Source organism: Salmo trutta, chromosome 4 (genome assembly GCF_901001165.1).
Source record: "Salmo trutta chromosome 4, fSalTru1.1, whole genome shotgun sequence".
Taxonomy (NCBI): Eukaryota; Metazoa; Chordata; class Actinopteri; order Salmoniformes; family Salmonidae; genus Salmo; species Salmo trutta.
The window spans coordinates 38242551-38254587 of NC_042960.1; the positions used below are offsets into that span (position 1 = coordinate 38242551).

Genomic DNA, 12037 nt, shown 5'->3' on the forward strand with positions numbered 1-12037 from the left:
ATTTGAGATGGAGAGAGGCCATTTGCTGAGATTTGGATGAGGGTCGCTGTGTGTGATATCTGTCAGCACGCGTGAACTCAATGCATTTGCAAGATACTCTCGGTCATGTAGTGTATGAGGACATTTCCACTTCACAATAACAGCACTTACAGTTGACCCGGGGCAGCTCTAGCAGGGCAGACATTTAACAAACTGACTTGTTGGAAAGGTGGCATCGTATGACGGTGCCACGCTGAAAGTCCCTGAGCTCTTCAGTAAGGCCATTCTACTGTCAATGTTTGTCTATGGAGATTGCATGGCTGTGCGCTCGATTGTGCACACCTGTCAGCAATGGGTGTTGCTGAAGTAGCAGAATCCACTCATTTGAAGGGGTGTCCACGTACTTTTGTATATATAGTGTAGCTAGCGCCAATTGTCAGGCAGAGTCGTTTACTGTGCTGTGTGTGCGTTTGTGTCCATTGGCCTTTCATGGGGAGGGAAATGGCTAAAATGGAGGCTCAGTTGGTAAAGCGTGGCGCTTGCGACGCCAGGGTTGTGTGTTCCGACTCCCACGAGACATGAGTAAGAAAAATGTATGAAAATGTACACCCTCACCACTATAAGTAACTCTGGATAAGAGCGTCTGCTGAACGACTCAAGTGTCAAATGTGACGTAAAATGGTTGCGGTAGATAGGTACTTACAGAGATGGGCATGTTGGACTGAGCTGACCTCTGCTGCCAAGTCACAAACAGGTTCTCAATCTTCATCTGCTTCTCCATCTCTGTCAACGTGGAGATAAATCCACACAAAACACTCTTTGGTCACACAGCCCCGTGGCGGGTCCAGAATGGCACCCTATTCCCTTTAGTGCACTACCCATAGGGCTCTGGTCAAATGTAGTGCACTATAAAGGGGAATAGGGCGCCATTACTATAGGCAATAGGGCAGCCTTACAGTTCCCAGGGTCATGTAGCCATCCCTCAGAGCTAAAAGCCTTCTGCCTGTCTCTGTTAGGGCCAAGAACTAACTATCGCCATCTCCTCAATCAGCCTAGCTGTCTACTTCATCTTTGCTCCTGTCTGCCTGGCCGCTGGATGGACTGGTGTGGCTCACACTGCATCAAACAAACATAACTAGAGCATCCTGTACTCTAAGCCCCCCCATTAAACCTTTTACGACACGCAAACATTGGTTGTGTTATGAAAAAAAATGCTTTAAAAATCTACTTCATTCTCAACCTAAGTAATACTGCATTAGTTAAACTGTAGGAAAGTAGATAGCACAGTATGTATTAGTTATATGGCGAAGGTGGGTGAGGAGCGGAGTGACCATATCTGACCTCTGTCCATTAAAGCTTAAATAGAACCCTTACATTATCCTAGAACATATACAGTGTTTATACACATCATTGGGCCCATGTCTGACTGACCTCTCCTCTCTGCAGCCTTGACCTCTAGTAGCTGGGCCCCGTGCCGAGCCACCACGTCGGCCCCGTCCTGAGCGCTGGCCAGGGGGCGGCCCATCCCGATGTCCCGGAGGGCTTCGTCAAAGGGCACCAGCTCTGAGGGGAAGTGGAGGGGGGCCAGGGAGCGGACGGAGCTAGCCAGCCTGCCCTGGTCCTTGCTGGGTACGGGGGGCACTGGGCTCCTCAGCAGGGCATCAGCCTCCAAGGTTGGGTTCAGGAACGGGTTGGGCTCCTGGAGAAGAAGAAGAAGAAGATGAGTCAGAGCGAGAGAGAGAGAGGAAGCGGGAGATGAGGAGAGGGGGAGCAAGAGCGATAAAGGGGAGAGAGAAAGTAGATGACAGGAGGGAGAGTGAGGTAGATGGACAGAGATGGCGAGGAAGAGCGAGAAAGTAGAAGGTGGGAGGGAGCGAGAGAGATGAATCGCGGGAGGGACAGAGAAATAGAGCAAAATAAGGAGAATAGAGGGGGAGCGAGAGAGACGGAGAGAGAGAAAGAAGAAGACGAGAGGCAGAATGAGAGCGATGGAGTGAGTGCGAGGGGGGTGTAGAAGCTGTGAGCCGTTCTCCAAGTTATTGAACAAGTAACTTTCTGGTATATTTCTGGTATTCTGAACAGGCCATGACAATGATTATGTTATTAAATACACATGAAACAAGCCTGAACCATGGGTTGTTATCAACAACAACAAAAATGCAACTCGTATCTGACAAATCGGAATTCCAACTCCATATTCCACTGTGTAATAAACGAACTGCCAGGACACAAGTAGTAAACACACATTTTAGATAAACCTAAAAGGTATCCTGTCCCTTTATAGAGTAGAGTATCTGTTCATAAACATCAAAATGTACAGACCAACTCTGGTACGGCTGAAACCATGATCTAGTTGAAAGGCCTAACATAACTAGGACAGAGCCCTTGACTCAAAACTGTGGCAGGGATTGGTGAAGCTCTAGAGATGGCACAGAGACTCATGGACAGCATGTCCTGACTGACACTGCACAGCTAATATGTGCGCATCCCCTCTCCCCCCTCTGCTCAGGGGAACTTTTGAGCAAGTTAGCTCAACGGAGCAGCTTAACGGCTGCAGGGCAGGACCAAGGCAACGGACGAGGAAGAGGAGGAAGGGGAGGGCCCAGATGCCCCAGGGTGGCAGAACCCTCTGTCCAGTGTCTGTCTTGTGCCCGCAGGGCAAGGGGGGGGGGTTGAACTGGGCACTGGTGCCCACTGTGCTCCTCATCAGGACAGTGACAGATGACAGTCTGCGGGGGCAAATTTTCCGTCGCTCTGATTCTGCCTTCTGTCAGCATTCGTTAGTGGAGAGGCGATTAAGAGTGAGGGCAACGAGGGAGAAACAGGAGAAAGTTTGGGAGATTTTCTTTTCTTTTAATTTGACATTTTTTGCACTCCAATTGGTTGTTGCGCAGTGGCAAAATGTTAGAAGGATGTTTCTATCATATGATTTCCCCCCCCAAAAAAAGTGTTGTAAAACAAAATGCAATGTGTGTATCCTCTTATGTTCCCAGTAAAAAAGAAAAGCGGCAGAGCAAAACCGTTTCTATGACAGATTAAATACAGAATGTGATTTTTTTGCAAAATCATCTCAAAGGCCTAAAAATACGTTTCGCCTTTCTTCCGTCTCCTGTGTATCGGCACTCGTGCAGACTGCTCAGAAATGATAGGCATTCTTTGTTTTTGACCCCAGAGCTACGGAACTAAAAACACGGGACTGTGAAGTCAGAGAACTGAGTGATTCTCTTCGCCGTGGTCCCAAATGGCATCCCATTCCCTACAGAGCACTGTGGGCCCTGGTCAAAAGCAGTGCACTACAAGGGGAATAGGGTGAGAATTAGCACACATCCATTCTCTCTGCTCCTCTCCTGGCGCATATCAAAAGGAGTGAGAGATACAAGGACGCTGACGGGGATGTTGACTGAAAAGGAGAAGAAAAAGAGGAACAGAAGGAATGAGGAAGGGAGGCCTCGGTGGTGACATGTCATACCAAGGTAGGGAGGAAGAGGGAGGGATGATCAGAGGGGAGAAAACTAGGTCATGTTGATGCTCCGTATTAAAGACCAAGGAGAATCTACTAAGTACACCAAACGGGACGTGTCCCAAATGGCGCTTTATCCCCCCCCCCCCCATCTAGTGCTCTACTCTTGACCAGGGCCCAATAGAGCTCCGATCAAAACAAGCGCAATAGGAATATTAAAACTGCTGCCGTTTAAAACTCCGATGGGAAAAGCGATGTGGGAGGGGATTTAGTGACAAGACCCCCCCTCCCAGCTTTTGCTAAGAAGAGAAGCAAGAAAGCAGAGGAGAGAGTGGGAGGGGGACATCAAAGAAAGGCAATGAGCAGGTAGTCTACCCACTAGAGTGAAAGAGGGCAGTGTGTCTCTGTGTGTGTGTGGGATGTGTGTGTGTGTGTATACATTACCTGCTAGTGTGAAATGAATCTCAGTCCCACCCTCAGGAGTTGACAGCTGTGTGTACCCTGCTGTACCACCAGACTCTGCCGTCACACTAACCAACAGACTGATTCCACCTGACTGAACCCCCATTTAAACCACCAGGACATTGTTCCCAATCCTAACATCGCACCATCTGTATATGGTGTGTGGGCATATGTTTTATACTTATAGGCCGTGGAATACTTATAGGCCGTACTTATAGGCCGTAGGCCGTGGAAGACCGTGACGAATTCAAGCAGATGGCTGTGCCGTGCGTGAGATATGAGCGTTTACCTGATCAGGTCTCGGTGGGCAGGTGTGTCTGATTTAGATCCGGTACCTCAGTGACAGTGTTGGCGTGTGTATGAGTGTTCGACTGTGGTTACTGGAAGTATGATGGCTCCGTGTGAGATTGACAGTGTCGTAAAGTGACGTCAGCACCACTTCACCAGGTCAAATTCGTGGTACATGTAAATGTACTCGGCGAGTGAAGGCGATTCTGATTCTGAGAAACGGTTTACCTGTTTGAGGTCTTCGTGGGCCGGTGTGTCTGAGAAGCAGTAGTGGTGGAAGAGGCCCATCTTCTGGTTGAGGAGACAGTGGATAACGTGGGACCTGGCGTTCTGCCACTGGACCAGCCTGACCAGTCCCCGGTTCAGAGACACACCAAGGTCCACCGACCAGTTATAGGTGTACAGGGTCACCTGACGAGGGAGAGGGCGGGAGATGGAGAGAGACATAAATCAACACTGAGATTGAGATCAGCCCACCTCACATAGCCTACGGGTGGAAATATAAATGGGCCAAATTGTGCATACATACCCCCACCCACCAACAACTCACTCCCCCACCTCCTCCTCCTCCTCCTCTCCTCACCTTCTTATCCAGGATGTGTATGAGGAGGAACCTCTGTCTTGGGGCCACGCCCCTCGAGGCCTGCCCTGGGCTGAAACAATCAGACTGCTCCAAGGCCTCGAAGCGCTGGAAGCCCTTATGAGCTGGACCCATAGGGAGAGAGAAGACAGTGAGAGCGGGACGCAGGGGAAGGATGCAGACCAGGTTTGGGGTCAATACCAATTATTTCAGTCAATACCGAAAGTAAACTGAAATACCAATTCCATTTTGTCTTTATTGACAAGCAATGAGGCGCATTGGAATTGGAATTTTAGTTCCTGGATTGACTGAATTGTAATGGAATCGACCCCGACCAGACACAGCAGACAGAGGACAGACAGGAGAGAACCGGCGCTGAACCAGACTCTAGCGCAGTCTCTAAGATAAGGACGGTACGGTAGAATGGACTCAGGCTGACAATCAATTTAACAAGGGGACCTTAATAATGTCACAGACTGAGAATCTTGCATCTCTTATGATCATCAAGTATATGATTACCATCAAGTATATTACCATCTGACCATCAAGTATATGACTAAACGGACAGTAAGTCACCCTATGGTGGGAAAGTGATTTCTGAACACGGTGCTATTAAGATGAAATAATAAACGGTTCTCATTACGTCCTATCAGACAGAGAACATCTCAGCAGGGTTTTCTAAGCCCCCCAGGGCCAGTTGCATACAATTATTCACAGATCCATTCTTTGAGAGGCATGCAAGGGGCTACTCCGCTGCTGCCGTTAGAGCAGGCAGAGAAGAAGGGGAAAAAAACATTTCTTTTCTAAGAAATTGACTATTATTTTGCCAGACGGCCAGAGAGTTAAGCTTGAAGAGAAATTGTAGCCCTTGATGAGAGTAGAAATTGTGAGATTTGAGTTGACATTTGGAATTGAAATATAAAAGTTTGGAGGGAGACGAGACAGAAGAAACTGTGTGAACTCTTCATATTCCACAGGTATAAGGTCATCCGTATGAAGCTACATAAGCAACATGATTAAATGATCAACAGCTCACACCATGCATTCAGTGAAGCATTCGGTTTTTTGGACACATTCTTTGAGGCTTAAATGGGTAAACAGAACCACTAATAATGTCTTAGAAAATTCTATATGAATTTAAAACATATACATAAAACCAGAATAGCCCAGAGCCAGCGTTGCTTGGTTGGGGCTGGCTGGGGGTAAACTTACGTGTGAACCTAGGGGGCAGAGTGAGACTTACGTGTGAAGGTACTATGAGGAGGGGGCAGAGAGAGACTGACGTGTGAAGGTACTATGAGGAGGGGGCAGAGAGAGACTGACGTGTGAAGGTACTATGAGGAGGGGGCAGAGTGAGACTTACGTGTGAAGGTACTATGAGGAGGGGGCAGAGAGAGACTGACGTGTGAAGGTACTATGAGGAGGGGGCAGAGTGAGACTTACGTGTGAAGGTACTATGAGGAGTGGGCAGAGTAAGACTTACGTGTGAAGGTACTATGAGGAGGGGGCAGAGAGAGACTGACGTGTGAAGGTACTATGAGGAGGGGGCAGAGAGAGACTGACGTGTGAAGGTACTATGAGGAGGGGGCAGAGTGAGACTTACGTGTGAAGGTACTATGAGGAGGGGGCAGAGAGAGACTGACGTGTGAAGGTACTATGAGGAGGGGGCAGAGAGAGACTGACGTGTGAAGGTACTATGAGGAGGGGGCAGAGTGAGACTTACGTGTGAAGGTACTATGAGGAGGGGGCAGAGAGAGACTGACGTGTGAAGGTACTATGAGGAGGGGGCAGAGAGAGACTGACGTGTGAAGGTACTATGAGGAGGGGGCAGAGTGAGACTTACGTGTGAAGGTACTATGAGGAGGGGGCAGAGAGAGACTGACGTGTGAAGGTACTATGAGGAGGGGGCAGAGTGAGACTTACGTGTGAAGGTACTATGAGGAGGGGGCAGAGAGAGACTGACGTGTGAAGGTACTATGAGGAGGGGGCAGAGAGAGACTGACGTGTGAAGGTACTATGAGGAGGGGGCAGAGTGAGACTTACGTGTGAAGGTACTATGAGGAGGGGGCAGAGAGAGACTGACGTGTGAAGGTACTATGAGGAGGGGGCAGAGAGAGACTGACGTGTGAAGGTACTATGAGGAGGGGGCAGAGTGAGACTTACGTGTGAAGGTACTATGAGGAGGGGGCAGAGAGAGACTGACGTGTGAAGGTACTATGAGGAGGGGGCAGAGTGAGACTTACGTGTGAAGGTATTATGAGGAGGGGGCAGAGTGAGACTTACGTGTGAAGGTACAATGAGGAGGGAGCAGAGTGAGACTTACATGTGAAGGTACTATGAGGAGGGGGCGAAGTGAGACTTACGTGTGAAGGTATTATAAGGAGGGGGCAGAGTGAGACTTACATGTGAAGGTACTATGAGGAGGGAGCAGAGTGAGACTTACGTGTGAAGGTACTATGAGGAGGGGGCAGAGTGAGACTTACGTGTGAAGGTACTATGAGGAGGGGGCAGAGTGAGACTTACGTGTGAAGGTACTATGAGGAGGGAGCAGAGTGAGACTTACGTGTGAAGGTACTATGAGGAGGGAGCAGAGTGAGACTTACGTGTGAAGGTACTATGAGGAGGGGGCAGAGTGAGACTTACGTGTGAACCTACTAATCTCAGGGATGTTTTCATCATCTGAACTGTCTTCTGTGGGCAAACGGAGATGAGCACAAACAAACAGCATGATATTGGCAGGGTGCAGGCACTGACAACAGACAGTTCTACAGTAGCTACACAGAGATACTCCGCTAACACTACAGACAGACATGCTAGCAAAAGAAAGAAAGAAGAAATAACAGTAACAGCGTTGATCGTCAGAGAGGGACAGAGGAGAGAGAAGAGAACCCAAAGCGCAGTAGCAGACAGAGCATGTCATGACAGGGTCAGCTTAGAAATAATGCCTTCTTGTACATCATGCACTGAGTCTTCTACACCCATCTACAGTTGATAATTAGTAATAGCTAATAGTAACATGCCATTGCAGTGTTGTTTTCGAAGTGAGAGAATCTAGCTAACAGATTTGATGCAATGAGTAATTTAGAAGTAAATTAGCTGCAAAATGTTCCAGGTTGGGTTAGGATAGAGTTTTGGGGTTTGGGCCCAGTTCTGCTATGGTGTTCCTGCTAGCTGGGTGGCTGAGCATCGTAATAATATCTCTCAATATATGCTGATGTAGTATTTCCCACTTTTTCATTTCTCAATTTGGTGCCTCCATAAAGTCAGTTAGTAAAGCATGGTTGACCACAGAATCCCAAAGTTACAGAGGAGAAAAAGGTACCTCATCACATTTTTTTATTTCCCAAAACTAAATAAGGAAATGAGGCATGCTTTGAAGTATAAAATCATCATCAAATACTAGCAAAGGGCAATGATTATGTTTAACTCCATGAATCTAATAAGTCAATAAAAATCAAGGGTCAAGCAAACAGCACCCTTAGCAGAATTGCTAAGAGCCGGATGCATCCGGTTTTCAGGGATACAGTTAATTAAACCTAGCTTCCTTTTCCGCTGAAAACCGGATGCGGGGACCTCTGCTCGGACGTTATTTTACACCTGCTTAAGCAAACAGTGAACAGTGACTACTTTCAAAAGCACAGGGATAATAGAACTCTGGCTTATGCAGGTACCTTGCTCTGTGCTGCAATGCCATTGGTGGAAGTTCCGTCCAATGAGGATGAAGGTTCTAGAGGTGGTAGGCGGTTGGCTGAGGTGGTGAATCAAAGGCAGGGGAACAAACATGTCTCCTTGGGGACAACTAGGGGACCAAACAAAAAACACAAAACCATGATAAAGTAAGTTCATATCAAAACAAAATCCTTACAACACTCGCTTGAAAAATGTGTTAATGGTCCTAGAAAAGTGTATATAGATGCTTTCCTGATTTACGCCTCTTTCCAAACTAGCTGGAAACGATTCAAATGATGTACACATATTTGTACACGTGATCATTTCAAATGACCCACCTTGTCCTCTCAAACACCTTGACTGCGGTGTCACTGGCCAGGGAGCTGACCAGGTTGACAATCTCTGTCAGGATGGGCGGGAGCAGAAACTGGGAGGCAATCTCAGCTGTGCACTGCTGAATCGACGGGCATCCTGTTTACACCAGAGGGAAGAACGAGAGAGAGAAAAGGAGAAGAAATAGAGAAAATGAGAGTTAACCTTCAAATCTTGCAGAAAATAGATAGGAGACAATGGTTTTGTCCCAAACAGCACCCTAGTCTCTGTATAGTGCACTACTTTGACCCAGAGAGGTTATACAGAGGGAATAGAGTGCAATTTGGGCTGCAACCAATATTTTCTATAACCCCCCCTCCCGTCTTCTCTCTCCTCTCCACTCCAGCAGAAATAAGGACAGGGGTATGGGAAGTGCAAAGAGGAGGGCAAAGGAGAGGGCAGAGGAGCCACTCACCAAGTTTAGCCATAAAGGTGATCCAGGGCTGACAGGTGACCTGGTATAGAGGGTGCAGGGTCCCAATGTCACCCTCCTCTAGCTGGGACACATGTCTCCTGTTGGAAAATACATACACCCATTAAACAGCGCAATACTACTGACGGAAACTCCCCATTTGTGACTGAATTCAGGACGGTGAGCTTATGTCCCCAAAAAACTTCTATATCATACACTGCAGTTGAGGGAAAAATGGCAAAGTGATGTTTTTTTATTACATTTTTTTATTGTATAAACGTATCCTTTGGAGACAAGTAGGATTACAAAAAATGCCCTTGAAAGATTTTCACACTTTCTAAAGAGCTCTTCTTCGTTTACACCCATTCAGCATCAGTCACACCCTCTCTTTAAGAATGAACACGTAAACGCACAAGTCAGCATGGCATTGTCCTCCAGAAAGTAGTCTATTTTTTATCCCTCTCCATTATCTCAGCCAATCATGGATCCTGCCTTTCTCCATACACTCATCGACCAGTTTATTAGGTACGGCGAGTTCAGTTTACTTGTTAACCTGCACAGTCCCCAGACCTCTACCCAATAGATCATCTTTGGGATGAGATGGAACGGGTTGTTGGCAGCATGAATGTACCGCCTTCCAATCTGCAGCAACTGCATGATGCCATCGCGTCAGCATGTACCAACATCCCTGTGGAACGTTTCCGACACTTTGTAGAATGCCCCGAATAATTCCGGCTGTTCTGGAGGCACAGGGGGGCCCGACCCGGTACTAGATGGGTGTACTTAATAAACTGTCCGGTGAGTGTAGCTCAATGCTTTCTCCTTGGCTTAATGAGATATTGAATCCGGCCACATGAAACAGCGGAGACCAGACCTGGATTCAAGTGGTATTTTCTCTTTCTCTTTGACAGAAAAGTACCTGATTGAGTTTGCCTGTCACAACGAAACCAATGAAATAGTTCTAACTCTGCCCATTTGTAAATCCAGAAAGGAAAAAAAAAAGAAGCATTTGGAAGAAAACCAATACTATTTGAACCCAGATCTAAATCCAGCCTGTGTATCTTCTAACCTCTGGGCCTGCTCCAGTTCTACAGCCATGGCCTTCTCCTGGCTCCACTGCTGCTTCACATTCTCCGTCTTGTGTCTCCTGCGCGTCCGACCCTCCTCTCCCTTCTCCTGCACGATGTCGTCTGTTGTCTTAGGGCTCCCCAGCTCAGATGAGTCTGGCTTGCTCTGTAGGGAGGATAATCATTTCCTCACTGAATAAAACAGCAACATGGTGGTTCATAATCCAAATATAGATATAATGTTGATCTCGGATGGATGTTGCAATGACAGAACTAAACTCAGATGAGACACACAGAAATGTTTTATGAAAGATTCTGAAATGGCACTCTATTCCCTATCAAGTAAACTATTTTTGGCCACTCTAGCAGAAATAGACAGGTATTGCATTAGGGAATAGGGTGCCATTTTGGACAAAATCCTCTCTTACAACACATCACAAAACCAATGAAAGAGAACTTCACTCACCAGTATTTCCCAGAAGCTTCGGCGAGTGGTCTTGCCGGTGGGTGTAGTGGACTCAGGGGTGCTTGGTCCGGTGTTGGGGGTGGTCCCAAGTGGGGCAGGAATCAGGGTGATAGGGGAGGGGCTGTTCTTAACCCTCCTAGAGCCACTACGAGGCTGGAAGCTGTCCTTAAATTCCTTCACTTCCCTAACCTCCAGTTCATTCCCCTCCTTTGCTTCCAATGGAGGAGGACTTAAAAGACCTATGGAAAAGATGTGGAGATAGACAAGGGATGAACCTGATAACATTAGACTGAATTTCCTTTCCAAGAACACCAATGAAGCATTTGTTTTCGTTGTGCGGGCCAAAGGAAACAATATGTACTAAGCAGTAGAGCTGGGCGATATGGACAAAAATCTGTATTGCGATAAATTGCCTGAATTGATGCAATAACGATAAATAGAATTACACATTTATAACAACCTACATCATTTTTTCTTCTTACCCTTTAAACTACTACTGATAGTTTGATGGTTGTAGCCATCAATTGTCCCATTAACAACCACCCATATTAGCAAAACTTTCATTTCAAACTTCACACTTCTCTAGAGGCTAGTTATTGCAAATGAATGACATTAGCAAAATGCCTGTGATAAGTAATAGGTGTGGTCGGTGTCGATCCTTTTTCTGTTGATTGTCCCAGCTTTACCAAGCAGGTAGTGTAAAGGTAGTTCTAGTTCCTCACCGTTAGTGGAGTCCCCTCTCTGCCCTCTCCCCGGTGTAGTGCAGAATGTCTCCAGACACAGGGGATTGGGCAGGACCCGGAGTTCCATGATGACGTCACAGAGGGCGTGGCGCAGGGCCCCTCGCAGCTTGTCAGTCAGCTGGAGGGGGGAGACGTTACCTTGCTCCCAGATGTCAAAACGCACCCTCATCTCTGACCCTGTCAGGAAGAAGGAAGGGCAGATTCATGACTAATGAGAATTGCACTGAGCATGAGCAGAACTACTGTAGCCTGGTCCCAGGTCTGTTTGTGCTGTCTTGGCAATGAACACATTGTGACTATGAGCCTAGGAGTTGGCTATACAGCGCACACACATCTGTGATCAGGCTAGTGCAGAGCACACCTGATTAATGATGGTGTTATAGACAGCTCAGTAGAGCAGAGCCCAGCCGAGTTTAAGCAGCTCAGGTAGTAGGCTTCTAATTAATAATCTTACACAAACACATGGCAACACAGTAGATTACCACATGAGAGGAGGTTATTTTTACTCTTCGAAACTAATTGCATTTTCTCAAACAAAC

General features: G+C 47.2%; 1 protein-coding gene across 5 annotated transcripts in view; it reads right to left on the reverse strand.

Moving 5' to 3' along the window:
- Window positions 1-12037, reverse strand: part of LOC115192317 (KICSTOR complex protein SZT2) — a 114161-nt gene that overhangs the window by 21970 nt on the left and 80154 nt on the right. For 4 of the 5 annotated variants that reach the window (XM_029750676.1, XM_029750678.1, XM_029750675.1 and 1 more), the window contains 11 exons: window positions 11478-11675; window positions 10756-10994; window positions 10292-10455; window positions 9226-9323; window positions 8777-8909; window positions 8441-8568; window positions 7413-7460; window positions 4773-4894; window positions 4418-4600; window positions 1411-1678; window positions 683-762 (listed from right to left, as the gene is read on the reverse strand). In XM_029750676.1, the coding sequence (XP_029606536.1) occupies window positions 683-762; window positions 1411-1678; window positions 4418-4600; window positions 4773-4894; window positions 7413-7460; window positions 8441-8568; window positions 8777-8909; window positions 9226-9323; window positions 10292-10455; window positions 10756-10994; window positions 11478-11675 (1661 nt within the window). The remainder of the gene's footprint in view (window positions 1-682; window positions 763-1410; window positions 1679-4417; window positions 4601-4772; window positions 4895-7412; window positions 7461-8440; window positions 8569-8776; window positions 8910-9225; window positions 9324-10291; window positions 10456-10755; window positions 10995-11477; window positions 11676-12037) is intronic. The other variant, XM_029750677.1, reaches the window with a different exon arrangement.